Below are 18,822 nucleotides of genomic sequence, written 5' to 3'. Positions count from 1 at the left end.
TCACCAGATTAGCCTCCGCCTGTCATGTGGCGGAGCGGGGAATCAAACCGGAATCAAACCTGGTTCTCCAGATCAGACTCCACTGCTCCAAACCACCGCTCTTAACCACTACGCCATGCTGGCTCTCCATATGGATGTATGCCTAGATCCTGGCAGGTATTTGGATGGGAGACCTCCAAGGAATACCAGGGTCATGACGTGGAGACAGGCAATGGCAAGCCACCTCTGTACATCTCTTGCCTTGAAAACCCTATGGCAGAGGTGTCAAGCACAAGGCCCGCGGGCTGGATCGGGCCCCTTGAGAGCTCTTATCCAACCACGAGCCAGCCAAGGCACCCCACCCCCACCCCACTATCGATCTGGGCTAGTGAGGCTTGGCCCGGCCCAACCAAGTAACATTTATGTCATATCCGGCCCTTGTAACAGTTGAGTTCAACATCCCTGCTCTATGGGGTCACCATAAGTCAGTTGTGACTTGACGGCAAAAAAAGAAGATAGAAGTAGATATAATACTAGCAGAACCCACATGGAGGTATGGGGGGGCCTTAAAGGGCAGCCTAGGAGGTTGGGAGGGGGGAGCTGACCCCTCCCCAATTTTAAAGCCTTTTTTCCTGGCAATTGCTTTGGAGAGGAAACATGGGGGGTGGGGAGAGGTTCTGCTCCTTCGTCCCTGCTGATGTGCGTTCTGCGCTGCAAATCTCCCCCTCCCCAAGTAATTTCTGCCAGTATCCCACCTACTGTAATCTTTGGAGCTTCTTAGAAACTACCAAGACGAGATCAAAAACATCAGGTTTCCCCAGTTGAAGGATTTCTTGGTGTTACTGGTTTTTTTCCCCCATGGTCAAGAGTATTTTGTGGAACAACCTAGAACCGACAGCGTGTTGACTTTGAGAGCACAGCGTAGAATCCTGTGCTAGCATTGCTCATGAATGTGGGGAAGTGCAGTTGAAACTACAAGTTGCACACAAGTGTCACCCCCCCGCCCCCGTCTTAATGTGAGTAATCTAATAAATTTAGCCTGGTGCTTTCTGAACAGTTGAGTTGCCAATATACCAGAAGAGGAAACGTAAAATAAGGCCTGGGATTTCCCACGTTGCCACAAGAGGAAGAAAGTTATAGACTTTATTGCATAATATTTGAAAGTTCCGATATACGGTAACTCGTATTTCTTATTGCAAATAACTCGCTTTCTGGGGTTACGCTTCTGGTTATTGAGCAGAGTCAGGTAACTGAACTTTTACTGGAATGTATTGCTGCAGGTGGACAATCACACGTTAGAATTCTTCTTCATGGACCAAACTCCTTGTGTATAGAAAATCAGCATTTCATGGAAAAAAGAGGATAGACTGCTTTCCCCCAACAAGTGAATTCTCTCTGTGCAGGGGAGGGTTACTTAAAAAAAATATATAAGCAGTAAGCCATCTGATGATGGTCATAATACTTAGAATTTATACAGCGCTTTTGGTTTTCAAAGTGCCTCAAATATATGGTCATAGCAACCTGGTATTATTAATGTCATACTGGGTATGGGGGAGCTGAAGCCAAACCAGTGACCCTTGCTGAGGCCACCTACAGAGCTCTTGGCAAAGGGGATGATCTGAATTGCAACCCCTCCCCTTCCTCACAGCTCTTTCTCTTAGGTTCTACACTACATCAGCTCCTACCTGCATCTTAAATGGATGCAGTTCAGGAGAAACTGTATTAATTCTGCTGAATGCTTACACTGATCCATCCACCTTTCCAAGTGGTGTTAGGGTTCATATTGGCGTATGCATTTTCAGCAACGAGCTTGCTATAGAAGCACACTCCGTGCGTTTGCAGCATATTGAAGATTTTCTCTGCAGGGTTAGGTTGCAGGCAGGGGGGGGCACATCTGTTTGCCACACTGAAAGGAAGCTGGCTTTGCAAAGTGCGGATTGGCTTGTTTTTTGAGTCTGTCACGTAGCCACCTTCTCCCCTGCTTGTTGGAGTGGGTTTCAAAGTGTAAAGGGAAGACAAGACAAGTAAAATAAGGAGCCGGTGTCAGGTAGGATATGGGTTTGGTCTAGGTCAGTGGGTTCCCCAACTGTGTGCTCCGCGAAACATCTCCTAGCACTCCATGAAGAGATTGAAAAGAAAAATACTACTGTTATTCAGTTTAGTATATAGGTGCTAGGTGACAATTAGTGCTCCGTGATGGATTTCTGTCCTGAAAAGTGCTCCATGACTCAAAATGTTTGGGAACCGCAGGTCTAGGTAACTTGATAACCTCAGTTCTGTATCTGGGCTAGAAAGCTCAGGCATCTTTGGACTTTGCTCACAAGTCTGCAAGGTAGGCTATCATCCCTTCCATGCCTGCTCTTGGGGGGAAAGATAGGATATCAATGGAACGAGCGAATGAACAAATGAAAAGTTCCATGCACGTTTTTAATTGAATTAGCCCTGCAGACGCTCAGAAAATGAAATGGAAAACAGCGGGCAAGACTGCGTTGTTTATGAGTTTAAGGCAATAATTGTTGATTGCGAGAGAGCCAGGTACGCGTGTCTGGGCAGAAGTAAAGACCAGGAGAAGCAAAGCAGCATACATGGTCCATCCCATATCTGCTCCTCTTTCTTCCAATGTCTCAGGTCCGTCTTTTCTGCTTTGTACTTGCAGGCACATACAAGACCCAGCAAGCCAGCGGTTGACGTGGAACAAACCTCCCAAGAGCGTCCTTGTTATCAAAAAAATCCGCGACGCCAGTCTCCTGCAACCCTTCAAAGACCTCTGCATATATCTCTCCGAGGTAGCTTGAGCTCCTTTGCCATGACAAGCTAAAAACCCCGAACGTCCCGAGAACTGTAGCTTTCATTTGAAATAATAACAATTAGGTTTCTGGTCCTTATGAATGCGAAGCTGGCCTTGAATCTTGAGAACCCTGATTCTTTTTTATCCTGTTCTTCTTTGGCGGAGACCAGGGCAGCGTACGTGGTTCTCTCCACCTTGCCGCCCTTACAAAACCCCTGTGAAATAGATAAAGTTGAGACCAATGGGTGTGGCTAGGATTTCCCATTTTAAAACAAAATGAAGCCCAACCTTATCAGCAGTGCCCACACAACTGCTTGAGAATTGGGGAAGTGGTCTCCAGATCAGAGTCTCTGATCTGGAAAACTGGGGTTGATTCCCCAGTCCTCCACATGAGTGGCAGACGCTAATCTGGTGAACTGGATTTGTTTCCCCACTCCTCCACACGAAGCCAGCTGAGTGACCTTGGGCTAATCGCAGCTCTCTTGGAGCTTTCTCAGCCTTACCTACCTCACAGGGTGTCTGTTGTGGGGAGGGGAAGAGAAGGTGATTGTAAGCTGGTTTAATTCTTTCTTGAGTGAGCATATAAAAACCTTCTTCTATAGCCGGGGTGTTTGGGCTCTTTCCTTCCATGCCTTTTCCATCCTGTTAAATCTCCGCCCCCTCTGAGAAGAGGTGGAAGATGGATATTGCATCTCCCCCTATCTCTTCCCAGTTATTTTCAGATTCAAGGAGCTTGGATAATTTACATTGGAGAAATTGCAAGGGAAGAAAGGGTTAACACTCCTCCCCCGCCCCCACACGCACATGCTTCCTTATTCTTCAAAGTAGCCACATGGGGCTGCTAATTAGTTTTTTTTTTTTTTAAAGACACTGCAGGAGATCCTGATCCGAGATTTCACGTGCACCTTCTCATTAAGTTCTCATGAAATCCACAGAGCTTATTGCTCCACGTAGAATCACGTGGGGCTGGTTGGACTGGTTTTACCTTTGTGGCTGTGCCCGTGCTTCAGTGCCCTGAATTTATTTATTTTTTTAATACCAGTATCTTGCCTTTCCTCCCCCATGGCAGCCTTCAGCGGGTTCCCAGCCAGTGTGCCAGCCAGCCAGTGACCAGACACAGTTCTCCTTAGTTTCCATAAGCTTGCCCTATCAAACCATACCCAGAAGCCCCATTTATGTCCCATGGGGAGAGACATTCTATTTTCTGGCACCTCTCCCTGTTGATGCTTGGATAATTTACATTGGAGGGGCTGTGGCTCAGTGGTAGCACATCTGCTTGGCACGCAGAAGGTCCCAGGTTCAATCTCCAGGCAAAAGGACCTTCATCTTGAGCAATATTTATACCATATCTTGATTAACATTTGGGGAGGGGGCAAAGGGAAAGAAGTTGGGTTGTTCAGGGGGGGGTGCATCACTTCTGGCCAGAAATCCCTGTTTTTAAGTGGCTGGGCCGTTTCTCATTTGTTAAAGTGATTCAACTAGTTTGCTCCCTCCGTTTCCCCTCCTTAGGTGAACAACATGATCGTTTATGTAGAGAAAAAGGTGCTGGAAGACCCGGCCATCGCAAATGACGACAGTTTTGGACCAGTGAAGAAAAAGTTTTGCACTTTCAGCGAAGGTAGTTAATACGTTGTTTGGCGTCACTGCCTTGAGTCATGACCCTGGCCCACATTTGCTGGAACAGCGCCTTCCTCCTCAATTCCAGATATATAGGGACTGGCTACAGTTGTTCAGTGGCGAGGGGAACGCGTTCTGTACATGCTTGGAAGTATTCATCACAGCTGGTTGCTCCCTCTCATATAACCCTAGAACTCGGGGTCAACCAGGGAAGTTGATGGAAAATAGATTCAGGATGGGGGGGGGGGAAAGCAAGTTTTTTTTTTTTTTAATCACTGAAAATAAGTTGCTTATGGAAGGGGCCGTGGCTCAGTGGCAGAGCATCTGCTTGGCATGCAGAAGGTCGCAGGTTCAATCCCCGGCATCTCCAGTTAAAGGGACTAGGCAGGTAGGTGATGTGAAAGACCTTTACCTTGAGACCCTGGAGAGCCGTTGCCGATCTGAGTAGACAATACTGACTTGGATGGACCAAGGATCTGATTCAGCATAAGGCAGCTTCATGTGTTCGTGTGGAAACCCCTGCCACAAGCTATAGCAATGTGCACTAGCTGAGCTCCAAACTACCGTTACATCTTCCATGCGATCACTGTGGGGACTTGCAAGATGCCAGTGTTGAGTTCCCTGTGTAAACTCAATTTAGAAGTGCCTCAGGGACCCGATTCAGATCAGGACCTTGGCACAGGGGGAGGCGGGGCCTGGGGTGGCGATATTCATTTCTGGGGGGTGGCGAGCTGAACATTCACACAGAGTCTTCCAGTGGACAAATAACACTCCTCAGGACTGTTTAAGGTTGGGGAAATGGAGCAAGGGGAAAAGCAGGAGCCACTTGTCCCCGTGGTCCAGCCTCAGTCCAAGCCGGGCCCCTGCTTTGCTTGTCAGTGGAGTTTCCCACTGAAAGTCCCTGTAGCTTTCGCATTGAATATGTAACGTGTCACTTAGCCCTTAGAAACGGCATTTAAAAAGGATTAGACAGATCCATGGAAGAGAGGTCCATCAATGGCTGTCATCCAGATGGATGAAATGGAACCTCCATGTCCAGAGGCAGAAGCTTTCCAAATACCTGCACTGGGGAGGGAGGCCATAACAAGGGGAGACTTTGGGCCTCTGTATGCTTCTTGTTGTGGTTCTGGGAGCATCTGGTGCTTCCGCTATGGGAAAGAGGATACTGGATTAGATGGATCAGTTTGGCTCTCCGTAAATGAGAGGGACACTACTGAGTTGGCATGGTTAAATGATAAGGTAAAAGGTAAAGGTCCCCTGTGCAAGCACCAGGTCATTCCTGACCCATGGGGTGACGTCACATCCCGACATTTCCTAGGCAGACTTTGTTTACGGAGTGGTTTGCCAGTGCCCAGTCGTCTTCCCTTTACCCCCAGCAAGCTGGGTCCTCATTTTCCCAACCTTGGAAGGATGGAAGGCTGAGTCAACCTTGAGCCGGCGACCTGAAACTGATTTCCGTTGGGATCGAACTCAGGTCGTGAGCAGAGCTTGGACTACAGTACTGCAGCTTACCACTCTGTGCCACGGGGCTCTTGGTTAAATGAAAAGGTTAGGCTAAAAGTTTACTGGTACTCAAAAAGCGTTCTCTCCCCCTCCCCTCCTCAATTTACAGTACTGTATTTCTATCAGTGAATGGGACAGTTTCTTGTAAACATTCTTATTATAGATTATGACGATATCTCCAATCAGATAGATTTCATCATTTGCCTGGGAGGCGACGGGACCCTGCTGTATGCTTCTTCGCTCTTTCCGGTGAGTTGAGAGCAGTCACCCTTCCCTCTCCTGGGGCCCGTTCCACTCGATAATTCATTTCTGTCTTTTTACAAACACATCCCACTTTCTCTTCTGAAAGAGAAATTTTGTTAGTCTTTAAGGAGATTCTGGACTCTGCTACAAACAGACTAACACGGCTACCCATCGTGATCTGTCTTCTGAAATGGTCTGTGATTCACAATGCTACCAAAAAAAATCTAAAACATTCAAAAACATAATCAAATGATACAGTTATCACAGCGTTGGCAGTGTTCAAACCACAGAGGAGAACAAAGACACAATAGCTCGCAGTCTGCTATCCTCAGATTCCCTCCGCTATAGCAGGTCTTTCTGCCAAGTTTCAATTTTCAAGGCAGCTTGCAACAGATATTTAAAAACAATTCATCTCAATAAAGTAGAACAATATAAAAACAAGCAGTTCTGGCAACCAATAAAAATTCAGTGGAAGTCAGTCATAGAGAAGAAGAGTTGGTTTTTATATTCTGACTATCTCTACCACTTAAGGAAGAATCAAACCGGCTTACAATCACCTTCCCTTCCCCTCCCCGCAACAGACACCTTGTGAGGTTGGTGGGGCTGAGAGAGTTCGGAGAGAACTGTGACTAGCCCAAGGTCAGCCAGCAGGCTTCATGTATAGGGGTGGGGAAACCAACCCGATTCACCGGATTAGAGTCCGCCACACACATGGAGGAGTGGGGGAATCAAAACCAGTTCTCCAGATTGGAGTCCACCGTTCCAAACCACCGCTCTTAACCACTACACCACACTGGCTCTCATAGCCCCTGATCAGATTAAGATGGGGAAATGAAAAACTTTTAATTAACACCTAGAAGGTAACAATGTGGGTTACAGCGTGGGCATATGCGTTGGCGGGGAGGGTGTCTGGTTGCCACCATGAAGGAAGGCCCTGCTTCCAGTTGCCACCCAATTCCTCTCCAGAAGTGGGAACAATTGTATGAAGTAAAAATTGATACTAGTCATGATGTACACCTTTTCTCTCCAGGATCAGATGAGCATGCCTGTTATATTAGGTGCTTTGGAGCACAGGCAGGACAATGCTGCTTCAGTCATCTTGTTTGTGGGCTTCTTAGAGGCACCTGGTTGGCCACTGTGTGAACAGACCGCTGGACTTGATGGACCTTGGTCTGATCCAGCATAGCCTTTCTTATGTTCTATGAAGTTGCATTATATACGAAGTCAGCCTATGAGGTTCAGGGTTTCCAGCAGAGAGGAGTTTTTTGCTTGCATGCAGCTCGTGTGGCATTTCTACTGTTTCTGACCACCATTGTCATCTTCTTGCGGAACAGGGCAGTGTGCCTCCGGTCATGGCTTTCCACCTGGGGTCGCTTGGATTTCTTACCCCGTTCAATTTTGAGAACTTTCAGTCTCAAGTCACTCAGGTTATAGAAGGTAAGTGCTTTGGTCGATCTTGCAAAGACATAACTTTATGCTGTAAAGGGGCGGAGGGAGGGGCTGTAGCTCAGTGGTAGAGCATCTGCTTGACATGCAGAAGGTCCCAGGTTCAATCCCTGGCATCTCCTCTTAAAGGGACTAGGCAAATAGGTGATACAAAAGACCTCTACCTGAGACCCTGGAGAGCTGTGGAGAAGGGGCGTAGCTCAGTGGTAGAGCATCTGCTTGGCATGCAGAAGGTCCCAGGTTCGATCCCCGGCATCTCCAGTTAAAGAGACCAGGCAAGTAAGTGATGTAAAAGACCTCTGCCTGAGACCCTGGAGAGCCGCTGCCGGTCTGAGTAGACAGTACTGACTTTGATGGACCAAGGCAGCTTCATGTGTTCATGCTGGCCCTTGATTTAAAGGGGCCATGTGAATTCCACTCCCATATACATGTATATCCTGAGCTTCAAAAGCAAAATTCAGTGCTCTCTCCTTCTCAGACCTGACAAGATCAGGCTGTCCTGGGCCATCAGAGCCAGGGCAGGTAATTCTCAGGTTTCTTTTACTTGAAAAAAGATGTTACATCAGTATATATCCTCTCCCCATTTCTAGGCAACGCAGCACTTGTTCTCCGAAGTAGGCTTAAAGTGAAAGTTGTCAAGGAACACCGAGAGAAGAAAATGATGATCCAGAACGGGATTGAAGAAAATGGAGTAATGTCTCCAAGCCTAGAGAAGGAAATGTTCAAGGACATCATGCAATATCAGGTTAGCAGCTTAGAAAAGGAGGGGCAGGCTTTGGTTTGCTTCCTCTTTAAATAATAAAACCTAAAGCTAAGAGTTGGTTTTTATACCCTGATTTGCTCTACCTTTTAAGGAGTCTCAAACAGGCTTACAATCATCTTCCCTTCCTCTCCCCACAACAGACACCTTGTGAGGTTGGTGGGGCTGAGAGAAAACTGACTAGCCCATGGTCACCCAGCAGGCTTCATGTATAGGAGTGGAGAATCAAACCCGGTTCTCCATATCAGAATTCTCCACTCAACCACACTGTCTCTCTCACACTGGTTGGGGAAGGTAACAGTGAGTTCTGAGTTTCAAAACGGAGAGCCGGTGGTATGGTTGGAATTTGGAACTTGGGTGGGGAGATCTAGGGTTGATCAGTTGGTCTGCATAAGTGGCATCTATCACATTTTTATCCTGTCCTGCCTCTCAGGAATTCAAAATAGCATGCATGTTATCCTCACAGCAACCTTGGGATTCAGTTTAGGATGAGAGAGAGAGAGAGAGAGAGAGAGAGAGAAAATAACTGGCCCAAGGTAATTCAGTGAGAGTAAAAAATGAGTGGGGTTGTAAACAAGCAGTCTAACACTCCCACCCCCACACCTCCTTGGCTCCCAAATCCTCCACTCAGCTGCTAAACCTTTGGCTTGTGACTGTTTCAGCCAAACCTACCAGGTTGGTTTCCCCACTCCTACACACAAAGCCAGTTGGGTGACCTTGGCTAGTCTCAGTTCTGTTAGAGCTCTCCCAGCCCCACCTACCTCACAGGGTGTCTGTTGTGGGGAGGGAAAGGGAAGGTGATTGTAAGCTGGTTTGATTCTTCTTTAAGCGGTAGAGAAAGGGGGTTACCACACTTTGTATTCCCAGCGACATATTAAGATTTTGAAAATGTTATAAAAAACATCGCTTTAAAAGGATTTTTGGATACCACGGCTTATAAATGGTTGGAAGACGTCTTCACAGCTAAAGGGGCCAAACAAAGTGCGAACAGTATTTTTTATAACATTTTCAAACTCTTAATACATCGCTGGGAATACAAATGCAGTAACCCCCAAAGTCGGCGTATAAAAACCAACTCTTCTTCTTCTTACTGGGTTATTGTGAGGTTAAAATGGAGGGGAGGGGTCATGCCCTGAACAACATCCTCTTTGGACAAAGAGTGGGATAAAATTGAAACAAATAATTAAACCTTCGTCAAAGGCTTTCACGGTCAGAGTTCATTGGTTCTTGTAGGTTATCCGGGCTGTGTAACCATGGTCTTGGTATTTTCTTTCCTGATGTTTCGCCAGCAGCTGTGGCAGGCATCTTCAGAGGAGTAACACTGAAGAGAGACACTGTCCTTCAGTGTTACTCCTCTGAAGATGCCTGCCACAGCTGCTGGCGAAACGTCAGGAAAGAAAATACCAAGACCATGGTTATACAGCCCGGATAACCTACAAGAACCAATTAAACCTTCGTTCTGTTTATCTGATTATATTCTCTTTGAGCTGTGCTTAGGAATGTGTGTCATACTGATAACGTCTATTCCTGTTGTGTTTTTTCACTGATTTGTGCCTTTATGTAAAAAAATAAATAATCAGTGACGTCCATGTAAAAAATGAAAAGAAAATTTAGCATTCGTTTTAAACATGTTATCGGCTTCTTTGCAAGCCGCCTTGAGTGCTGCCCGTTAAAAAGGATTTAAAAAAAAAAAAAAAACCTGATACGCCGAAAGAAGTGTACAAATGAAGTCAGCGCACAAAACTCAGAGTTCAAGACATCAGTGTCAAAATAGTTCTCTCCCATGTAAATTATCAACCGGGATATCTTTGCCGTTGGCAGGTCCTGAATGAAGTTGTGGTGGATCGGGGCCCTTCATCGTATCTTTCCAACGTGGATGTCTTCCTAGACGGGCATCTTATCACCACAGTGCAAGGGGATGGTGAGTCTGTTTCTGCTGTCTGGATTTGGAATGGAACTGGAGATCAGGGGCTTGCTTACAGCAACCACAACTCCTTTACTGGCATATGTTCGCAATAAGTGGGGAGCGGTTAAGACACTTAGTAGTTAAGACGCTATAGGGAGCGGTTAAGACGCTTAGGGCTGTTTAGCTTGGAAAGAAGGCGGCTGAGGGGAGACATGATAGAGGTCTATAAAATTATGCATGGTTTGGAGAGAGTGGACAGGGAGAAGTTTTTCTCCCTCTCCCATAATACTAGAACACAGGGTCATCTGCTAAAGCTGGAGGGTGAGAGATTCAAAACAGATAAAAGGAAGTATTTTTTCACACAACGCATAGTTAAATTGTGGAACTCCCTGCCCCAGGATGTGGTGATGGCTGCCAGCTTGGAGGGCTTTAAGAGGGGAGTGGACATATTCATGGAGGAGAGGGGTATTCATGGCTGTTAGTTAGAATGGATAGTAGTCATGCTGCATACCTATTCTCTCTAGTATCAGAGGAGCATGCCTATTATTTTGGGTGCGGTGGAACACAGGCAGGATGGTGCTGCTGCACTCGTCTTGTTAGTGGCTTCCTAGAGGCACCTGGTTGGCCACTGTGTGAACAGACTGCTGGACTTGATGGGCCTTGGTCTGATCCAGCAGGGCCTTTCTTATGTTCTTATGTTAAGTGCAAAGACAATAGAGCGCAAAAACTAGGACTCAACTAAGTCAAAATTTAAATTCTCGGAGCCTCGTATCCAGTTGCAAAAATTTTGCTGCCCTGTCTATCGTAGCAGGATTTTGTCCGGAAAGAAATAGTTGTACCTTGCACTTGTCCAAAGCTCCATACCAAATAACTAAGGCCATATTTGCATGGTAATTAGCAGCGCGTTCCAGGCTGAATTGCCCCGCATATTTTTTTGAATTTTTCACGCTGAACCCTCATTCTGGAAGTGACTGCGAAGCCGGCGCATACCTGCTTCGCATTACTGAATATATAACGCGACCTTTTGTGTTTGCTCTGCCATAGCCAAGAAGAATCTCCTGAAGGAACCATGCAAAACAATAGTGGTGCATTAGCTATGCACATGCTAATAGCTATGCAAGCAGGAACGAAGGAGCGGGGGGGTGTGGAATTTCAGAGCTGTGAGCGAGCATCAAAATTGACCATGCATAAATGGTCTAAGAGTGGGTTAAGGAGTTTGACTCGAATGTCAGCATAAAAAGGGCAGTACACAAAAACGTGCTATAACGATCAGTGCCTTGCTTTTACAGAAAATTTATTGGTGGGGGTTGCTAATTGCATGGCTTGCCTTCAAGGCAGGTGTGCAACCCACTAAACCCAACTGAACCCACCAATGTGAAGGGAGGCCTTCTGGGGGTTTGACAGGCAGACGCTGATGCCAGTTTCATAGGTCCTGGCAGGGGGGAGACCCTATTTAGGTCGAAAGGGGGCATATTTATTTTAAATAAATAAGCTCATGATGCAGTGGGTGGTCTGCGTTGACTCGGTGGCATCGCCAGATTTATAGGAAGGGGGACGGTTTTATCTGCCCTGATCCCAACGAATCGGAGAGGCTGCAAATACAAACAGCTCTTTGTTTGTTTCTCGGCATCAGGAGTCATCGTCTCCACCCCGACGGGTAGCACAGCATACGCCGCTGCCGCAGGGGCCTCGATGATCCACCCAAATGTTCCGGCGATCATGATCACCCCCATCTGCCCGCATTCGCTCTCCTTCCGGCCCATTGTGGTTCCAGCCGGAGTTGAACTGAAGGTTTGCCTTTAATTTTCGTCCCTTGGTGGAAAAAAATGCACCTGGGCAAACCCAAACCGGGTGTTACATAATTTAAACAAAGCATCTTATGTATTGTGCCCAAACATGTTTAAATCCCACAGAAGGATTATGTTCCGTTGGAGCGATTAGCAGCTCTGTCTGAAAAGGAGCGATTCAAGGGTTCTCCTTGCTTAGCCAGTTCTCTTGGAGATCTGCCCCGGGGGACTAGAGGAACTTCCCTATGTAAAGCGGTTAAAACGCTTAGGGCTGTTTAGCTTGGAAAGAAGGCAGTTAAGGGGAGACACGATAAAGGTCTATAAAATTATACATGGTTTGGAGAGAGTGGACAGGGAGAAGCTTTTCTCCCTCTCTCATAATACTAGAAAGCGGGGTCATCTGCTGAAGCTGGAGGGGGAGAGATTCAAAACAGATAAAAGGAAGTATTTCTTCACACAACGCATAGTTAAATTGTGGAACTCCCTGCCCCAGGATGTGGTGATGGCTGCCAACTTGGAAGGCTTTAAGAGGGGAGTGGACATGTTCATGGAGGAGAGGGCTATCCATGGCTACTAGTAAAAATGGATGCTAGTCATGATGCATATCTATTCTCTCCAGGATCAGAGGAGCATGCCTAATATATTAGGTGCTGTGGAACACAGGCAGGATGGTGCTGTTGCAGTCGTCTTGCCTGGGGGCTTCCTAGAGGCACCTGGTTGGCCACTGTGCAAACAGGCTGCTGGACTTGATGGGCCTTCTGATCCAGCATGGCCTTTCTTATGTACTTATGTTCTTATCTGTTTTGAGAACCCCTTAGGCTGCCAGACTCTGCCATTGCTATCTGCAGGCTGCATTTGCCCTCTAGGTTGGCAACTGAGATGCCAGGCTGCAGCGGCACTCCCATTCCTGAGGCCAGGTGTGTCCCCCAAGAGCTTCCAGTTGCCGACCAACTCTTCTTCTTCTAAAAGTGTTGAAATCTTGTCATGCATTTTTATCTTGCCTTAGATCATGCTGTCTCCTGAAGCCAGGAACACCGCATGGGTTTCGTTCGATGGGCGGAAGAGGCAGGAAATCTGCCACGGCGACAGGTAGGGCTGTGCTGCTTCTGAGTTCTGGAAAGCACCTGGTTTTCTTTGTTGGATCCGCTCATGCCTCCTTCAGCCAGCATCCGCTGCAGCTGGTTCCCAGTGTCCTGTCTCGCTCCCCCAATGTTATGTCACACTTTAGCACAGCAATACTCAGCGGCTCTGGAGCCACATGTTGCTCTTTGACCCAGCACCTGTGGCTTTTCCAAGTACCATTCCCCCATGTGACACCTGCCACATGTTTCAGGAAAGCGGGCAAGGCCCTTGCCTAGTGTTTGTGGTTGGTGATTTATCCCCACCTTAAAACAGCCACCACCAGAGGAACAGGAAAGCTGTGTGCCTCCCTGAGAGACAGGCCTCATGCTAAAGAGGGAAGCTCTTTTGCTTGAAGGTAATAGCGAATGTGGCTTTCCGTGAGCCACAGAAGAAGAAGAGTTGGTTTTTATATGCCGACTTTCTCTACCACTTAAGGAAGAATCAAACCAGCTCACAATCGCCTTCCCTTCCCCTTCCCACAACAGACACCCTGTGAGGTTGGTGGGGCTGAGAGAGCTCTAAGAGAACTGGGATCCAGGATCAGAGTAGCATGCTTATTATATTAGGTGCTTTGGAGTAGAGGCAGGATAATGCTGCTGCAGTCGTCTTGTTTGTGGGGCTTCCTAGAGGCACCTGGTTGGCCACTGTGTGAACAGACTGCTGGACTTGATGGACCTTGGCCTGATCCAGCATGGCCTTTCTTATGTGACTAGCCCAAGGTCACCCAGCTGGCTTCATGTGTAGGAGTGCGGAAACCAACCTGGTTCACCAGATTAGCCTCCGCCGCTCATGTGGAGGAGTGGGGAATCAAACCCTGTTCTCCAGATTAGAGTCCATTGCTCAAACCACCACTCTTAACCACTACACCACACCGGCTTTAGCATAACCGAGAAATGGGACTGGGAATGGGGCTGAGCAGGTGAGGAGAGGTGGCAGGAAACGGGGCGGGATAACTCTCCAAAGCAGAGTTAACACCCTTCCGAGATCATTGCCTTCAACAGACTGAGAAAGATGTAACTTTGCTTAGGGTGGCACTACAAGGGACTTATCTAAGCTCACAATGGAAGTGAAACTCGAACCTGCTTCACGGTGTGACGGCCTAGTGTCATCCTTTCTCCTCCGCTGGAGCCATGCTAACGGATAGCCTTCTTTCTCTTCCAGCATCAACATCACTACCTCTTGCTACCCCCTCCCTTCGATCTGTTTCCAAGACCCCGTGAGCGACTGGTTCGAAAGCCTCGCAGAATGTTTGCACTGGAACGTCCGGAAGAAGCAAAATAACTTTGCCATTGATGAGGAAGAAGAGTTTTGAGCCTTGGCGCTGGCGGGAGCTCACAGAGGAGAGCTGTCAAGTGGCTGTCCTCCTTGCTGTACAAAGCATATTTTTAAGCCCGTAGCTACGTCGGAGTAGACCAATATAATATAAATATATATATATACATATATATATATTTTCTAAGACAGCGATGTACCTCATATCAGTCTGTTCTGCTGATGACCAGATACCGTGTTTCCTGTCTGTTGGGAGGGCGTGCAGCGAGATTAGAAGGCAGAGGGAGGCGCTTCCAGCCAGGCAGGTAGAGTTCTTTGTTTGTCTGTAAACGTGCAATGTGCGTTCTGAATTAACTCGTTTCCCAAGAGAGGACTTTGGAGGAAGCCTCATTAAAAACAAAAGAAAGTTCCTTGGGCTCTTATTTTGCAAATCCGCAGATTTCGCCATCGGTCACGATTTTGTGAGCTAGGAAGATGTAGGACAAGTATGAAACGGCGCTGGAAAGAGTTTCCTTTTGCTTGACAAACCCGTCATTCTGTGTTCTTACAAGACAGCATCCCTATAGCAAAATGGGGAGGCTAGATAACAATACGTTGTCTGCTTTGCGTTTGTTTTCTGCCTTCAACATAAATGTATTTTGACCACTGCTTAGAAACAGGGTTTTTTTGTCTGTTTTTGTGGTTGCTGTAATTCTCTCCTTGTTAACACTGCCTGTAGCTCGTACAAATTACCTCCTCGGTGATCATTGAAACAAGCAGTTCGTGAACTTTTCCAGATTCATGGAGAGAACGATCGAGGCGAACCTTCCAGGTTCTGCTCCGGATGTCACGGCACTATTAAAAGACTGTGAATTCTCAGGAGATTCTCCCATTACATTCGAAGGACACAAGGGCCCTTTCGGGAGTCTAGAGATGCAGGCGGTACCACAAAAAAGTGAGCATGGGAAATGCCTCCTGCGCAAATCCTGGGGAAATGTGTACAAGAGCATATTTGTGTGCTCTGGTACGAGTCCCCGTTGTTTCTGCAGGATTTACAAGATGGAAGATGTTCCCCACGAACTGTGCAAAAAAACCACGAAACTGTAATGGGATGAACTTGTAGGGTGGAAGAAGGAGCCTTGGAAATGCTAGTATTCAAGTTTTTTGAAAAATTCCGTGCACGCATACTGCAAATTTCTGCAGTTTTCCTTTTCTGGCTGCATCAGTTTTTGCTCGCAATGATGGCTTCTCCAAAGGGCCACCCTCCAAATGTTGAGAGTGGTTTTAGAGGTACTACCAAGGAAGTAGATGTGATAGGGGCCCGGAAATGTCAGTCCATGCATGGGACCTTCCTCTCCAGCCCTTCAGGTTTGAGTCCCGCCCCATGGCCTCCTTCAAGAGCCGGCAGTGGATGGTGATTTCCGTGTAGACTGTTTGGCTTTCTACCTTTGCTCTGCCTCATGGTTATCCTAGAACCAGCCTCGAGAGGCACAGTCCGTGATCACAGCTGTTGCATAAGCAATCCTGCTGGTCTCATCTTGGAGCTGTGCTCGCATGTGGCTGTTCCAAAGTTTCTGTGTGCACGGGAGGGGAGAGGGTGTCTTCTGTGTCTTTAAAACACAATGTGAGAAGCAATCCCTACAAGCATGTTTACTGCCCCCACTGTTGGGAGGCCGGCCTTGGCCTGCACGTCTCTGTTAGGAGTACAGACTTCCTTGGATGCTCCCTCTTCTAAACCATGGCGACCTTGTACATTGCCTGCTTCCGATGGGAACCCACAAAACGGCTCTCGCCGCTCTTCCTGAGGTTAAGCCGATGTGCTCTCTGCTTTGCTAGAAGGATGGCCTTTGGGGCGGCAGAGCATCTTGTCAGTAGGCGAGCATCCAATGAGAAGAGCAGGAGACATTCCAAGCATATCGGCTCCGGTGCCTTCAGCACCCCTTTCGTTTTATTTTATTTTTTTAAAGGAGGTTGTCTCGATATGTTGTTTTTCATGCTCCTGACGTGTGGTGCGCATATTTTTAAAAACGGGACGTGGCTTTGATGAAGATAAGTAAAATGGGTAAAGAACGCCAGAAGGACTTTCTGCAAATGGGTTTTCCCTCCCCAGCTGCACAACCCCAATCGGTCGCCACTCTGGCTGGGGAGACACGTAAATGGGAATGAGCTGGTAGAATGCCGAGATGGCGGAGCAGAGTTTCCTACTTCAGGTTACTGCAGCAGGGGTGACACTGTTGAATACACACACACACACACACACACACACACTTCTAAATTGCTGCAAATAGATACTGGCACATTAGAGAGCAGCACGACGAGGCCTCTTCCACCATGGAGATCTGAGTTATCCACTAGGAAGCGAGGAGGGAGGTCGTCCCAGAGACGCCAAAATGGCCTCTGGGGAAATCTCCCCATTTCATGCTGGGAAAAGGGCCGCAGAGGGAGCAGAATTCCACTCTTGGGTTCTTCTTTGCCTGTTGGGGTGTCAGTGGGGCTTAGCATCAAAGACACACTCTCTGCCCCCTCCTCCAGGGGGCACGTTTGGAGGAACTAATGCAGGGCTTCTAGCCCACTTGTCCCTACCCCCTCCCAAATCAGAGCCGGTCCCGTCAGTGAAAGAGGTTCAAGTCCTTCTTCCCTCTGCCTGTGGTGTTCATATTTGAAAAGGAGGGTGTTTTCGCCCCTTTCGAAAACATTTATCTCCTTCCAGCATTCTGAAGTGGCGTGGTCCCATCCTACTGTCCTAGAGCAGAGCAGGGCATCAAAAGTTTACATTTGTGTTTATCGTGCTTCCCACTAACACTGCTTCCCACACACACACAATCCCTGATCCATACAGTAGGACATAGATTATTTCTGTGTTCTTGAGAAGCTGGATGTGTTCAGCTGGCCTTGAGCTCCAGGGCGCAGATGGATTTGATGGAGAGGCGAAAACAGGCCGCTTGCTCTCAAGGCAGCCGAAGGTTCGCTCCGTTTTTCTCTCTCTGAGGCAGAGGGCATCTTGACAATCGGGTGATTCCTAGCAGCTGCCCAGATAGGAGTCGCCCAACTTTCAAGATGCCCTCTTGCCTCCGAGCAGAAGGAACATTCACAGTGAGTGAACAAGGTTCTTTTCCGGCTCTCTGAACGAGGAGACAGGAACGTAATCCACCTCCTTTTCTTCATTCAAAGTGTCCCGTGAGAGTTTCTCATCGTCTCCCCCCTCTTCGGTGTTGTCTTTGTCAGTTTGATATATATTTTTTCGCAGAGAGCGACTCGACCTTAGCGTCAACTGCGTTAAAACGGCAGGCATGTATTAAAGCGAGGCTTGTAACTATCTTGTGGACGAGAATGGCGGTTTTGAGTTGTCTCTTTTTTTGAGTTTTATCAGTCTGTGCAAGCGAAATGTGGTGAGCCCCCACCCCTTGGAAGGACGTTCAGTTAGCTGTTCAGATCTCTGTTTTCACTTGAATTTTATGGTTATGACTGTGGGCTGTCACTGCTTGCGTGTGTGTGTTTTTAAGTTACGGGTTTCCTAGACGGCAGAGTATTCTCTTGTTTGGAAGAGCAGTCTTACTTCCTGAGCTGTAGAAATGGAGCTTTGCTTGAACAGAAAGGCTTCCCCCCCCCCCCTTAAATGCAATATTTAAGAAAAGGTACAGGGTAAAAGCGTTTGATTTTTTTAAAAAATTGTCTGTATAAAGTACATTGATTTGAAGGGAAGGATTAGTAGAAGAGGCGGAATGGCAAGGAGAAGTGAAATTAAAAAAAGATTTAGAAGATTGTGTTGTGGGGGTTAGAAGAGAACGGCAAAAATTCATATTTTTTAAAAAATTGTAATTAATGGAATTTTTCAGGACATGTGAAGAAAATCTGGATTTTTTCCTAAATAAAGATTTTATATATTGCTTTCCCTAAGAGACCTTCTTTTATTGCTCTTGTCGCCAGATTACGTCACTTTAATATGGACCCATCGATCGTACTGAACGTCTCTGCCGACCGAAACTTCATTCCATTTTCATTTTTGACCTAATAGCAGATTGGTTACAGCCAGACTCTTTACAAGGACGAGTGGCAGACTAGCTTTTCCCACCCACAATTTCACTGTTTTAACTGCAACGGCGACGGCTTTTGTTCCACCGCTCTCTGAGCTGCACCTTTGCCATAAGCCGCTACATCTGGGTCTATTCTGGTCCTTTGGATCAGCTGCTGAGGGCATCTGAGAGCCAGCGTGGTGTAGTGGTTAAGAATGGCGGACTCTAATCTGGAGAAGCGGGTTGGTTTCCCCACTCCTCCACATGAAGCCTGCTGGGTGACCTTGGGCTAGTCGCAGTTCTCTTCGAACTCTCTCAGCCTCACCGACCTCACAAGGTGTCTGTTGTGGGGAGAGGAAGGGAAGGAGATTGTACGTCGGTTTGATTCTCCTTGAAAAGGTAGTGAA

General features: G+C 47.3%; 1 protein-coding gene and 1 non-coding gene across 2 annotated transcripts in view; both read left to right on the top strand.

The window, feature by feature from the left end:
- Positions 1 to 14,475, top strand: part of NADK (NAD kinase) — a 36,786-nt gene extending 22,311 nt beyond the window's left edge. The window contains exons 3-11 of the mRNA XM_056865197.1: positions 2,636 to 2,765; positions 4,277 to 4,385; positions 6,051 to 6,136; positions 7,465 to 7,567; positions 8,167 to 8,321; positions 10,158 to 10,257; positions 11,876 to 12,033; positions 13,036 to 13,118; positions 14,313 to 14,475. Of these exons, the coding sequence (XP_056721175.1) occupies positions 2,636 to 2,765; positions 4,277 to 4,385; positions 6,051 to 6,136; positions 7,465 to 7,567; positions 8,167 to 8,321; positions 10,158 to 10,257; positions 11,876 to 12,033; positions 13,036 to 13,118; positions 14,313 to 14,463 (1,075 nt within the window). The 3' untranslated portion in view covers positions 14,464 to 14,475. The remainder of the gene's footprint in view (positions 1 to 2,635; positions 2,766 to 4,276; positions 4,386 to 6,050; positions 6,137 to 7,464; positions 7,568 to 8,166; positions 8,322 to 10,157; positions 10,258 to 11,875; positions 12,034 to 13,035; positions 13,119 to 14,312) is intronic.
- Positions 7,627 to 7,698, top strand: TRNAV-GAC (transfer RNA valine (anticodon GAC)). Its single transcript has one exon. It is a non-coding gene; the product is annotated as a tRNA-Val (tRNA).
- Positions 14,476 to 18,822: the final 4,347 nt, after the last annotated feature.

This window comes from Euleptes europaea, chromosome 19 (genome assembly GCF_029931775.1).
Source record: "Euleptes europaea isolate rEulEur1 chromosome 19, rEulEur1.hap1, whole genome shotgun sequence".
In the NCBI taxonomy this organism is placed as follows: domain Eukaryota; kingdom Metazoa; phylum Chordata; class Lepidosauria; order Squamata; family Sphaerodactylidae; genus Euleptes; species Euleptes europaea.
This window is presented reverse-complemented; position numbering and strand designations above follow the sequence as displayed.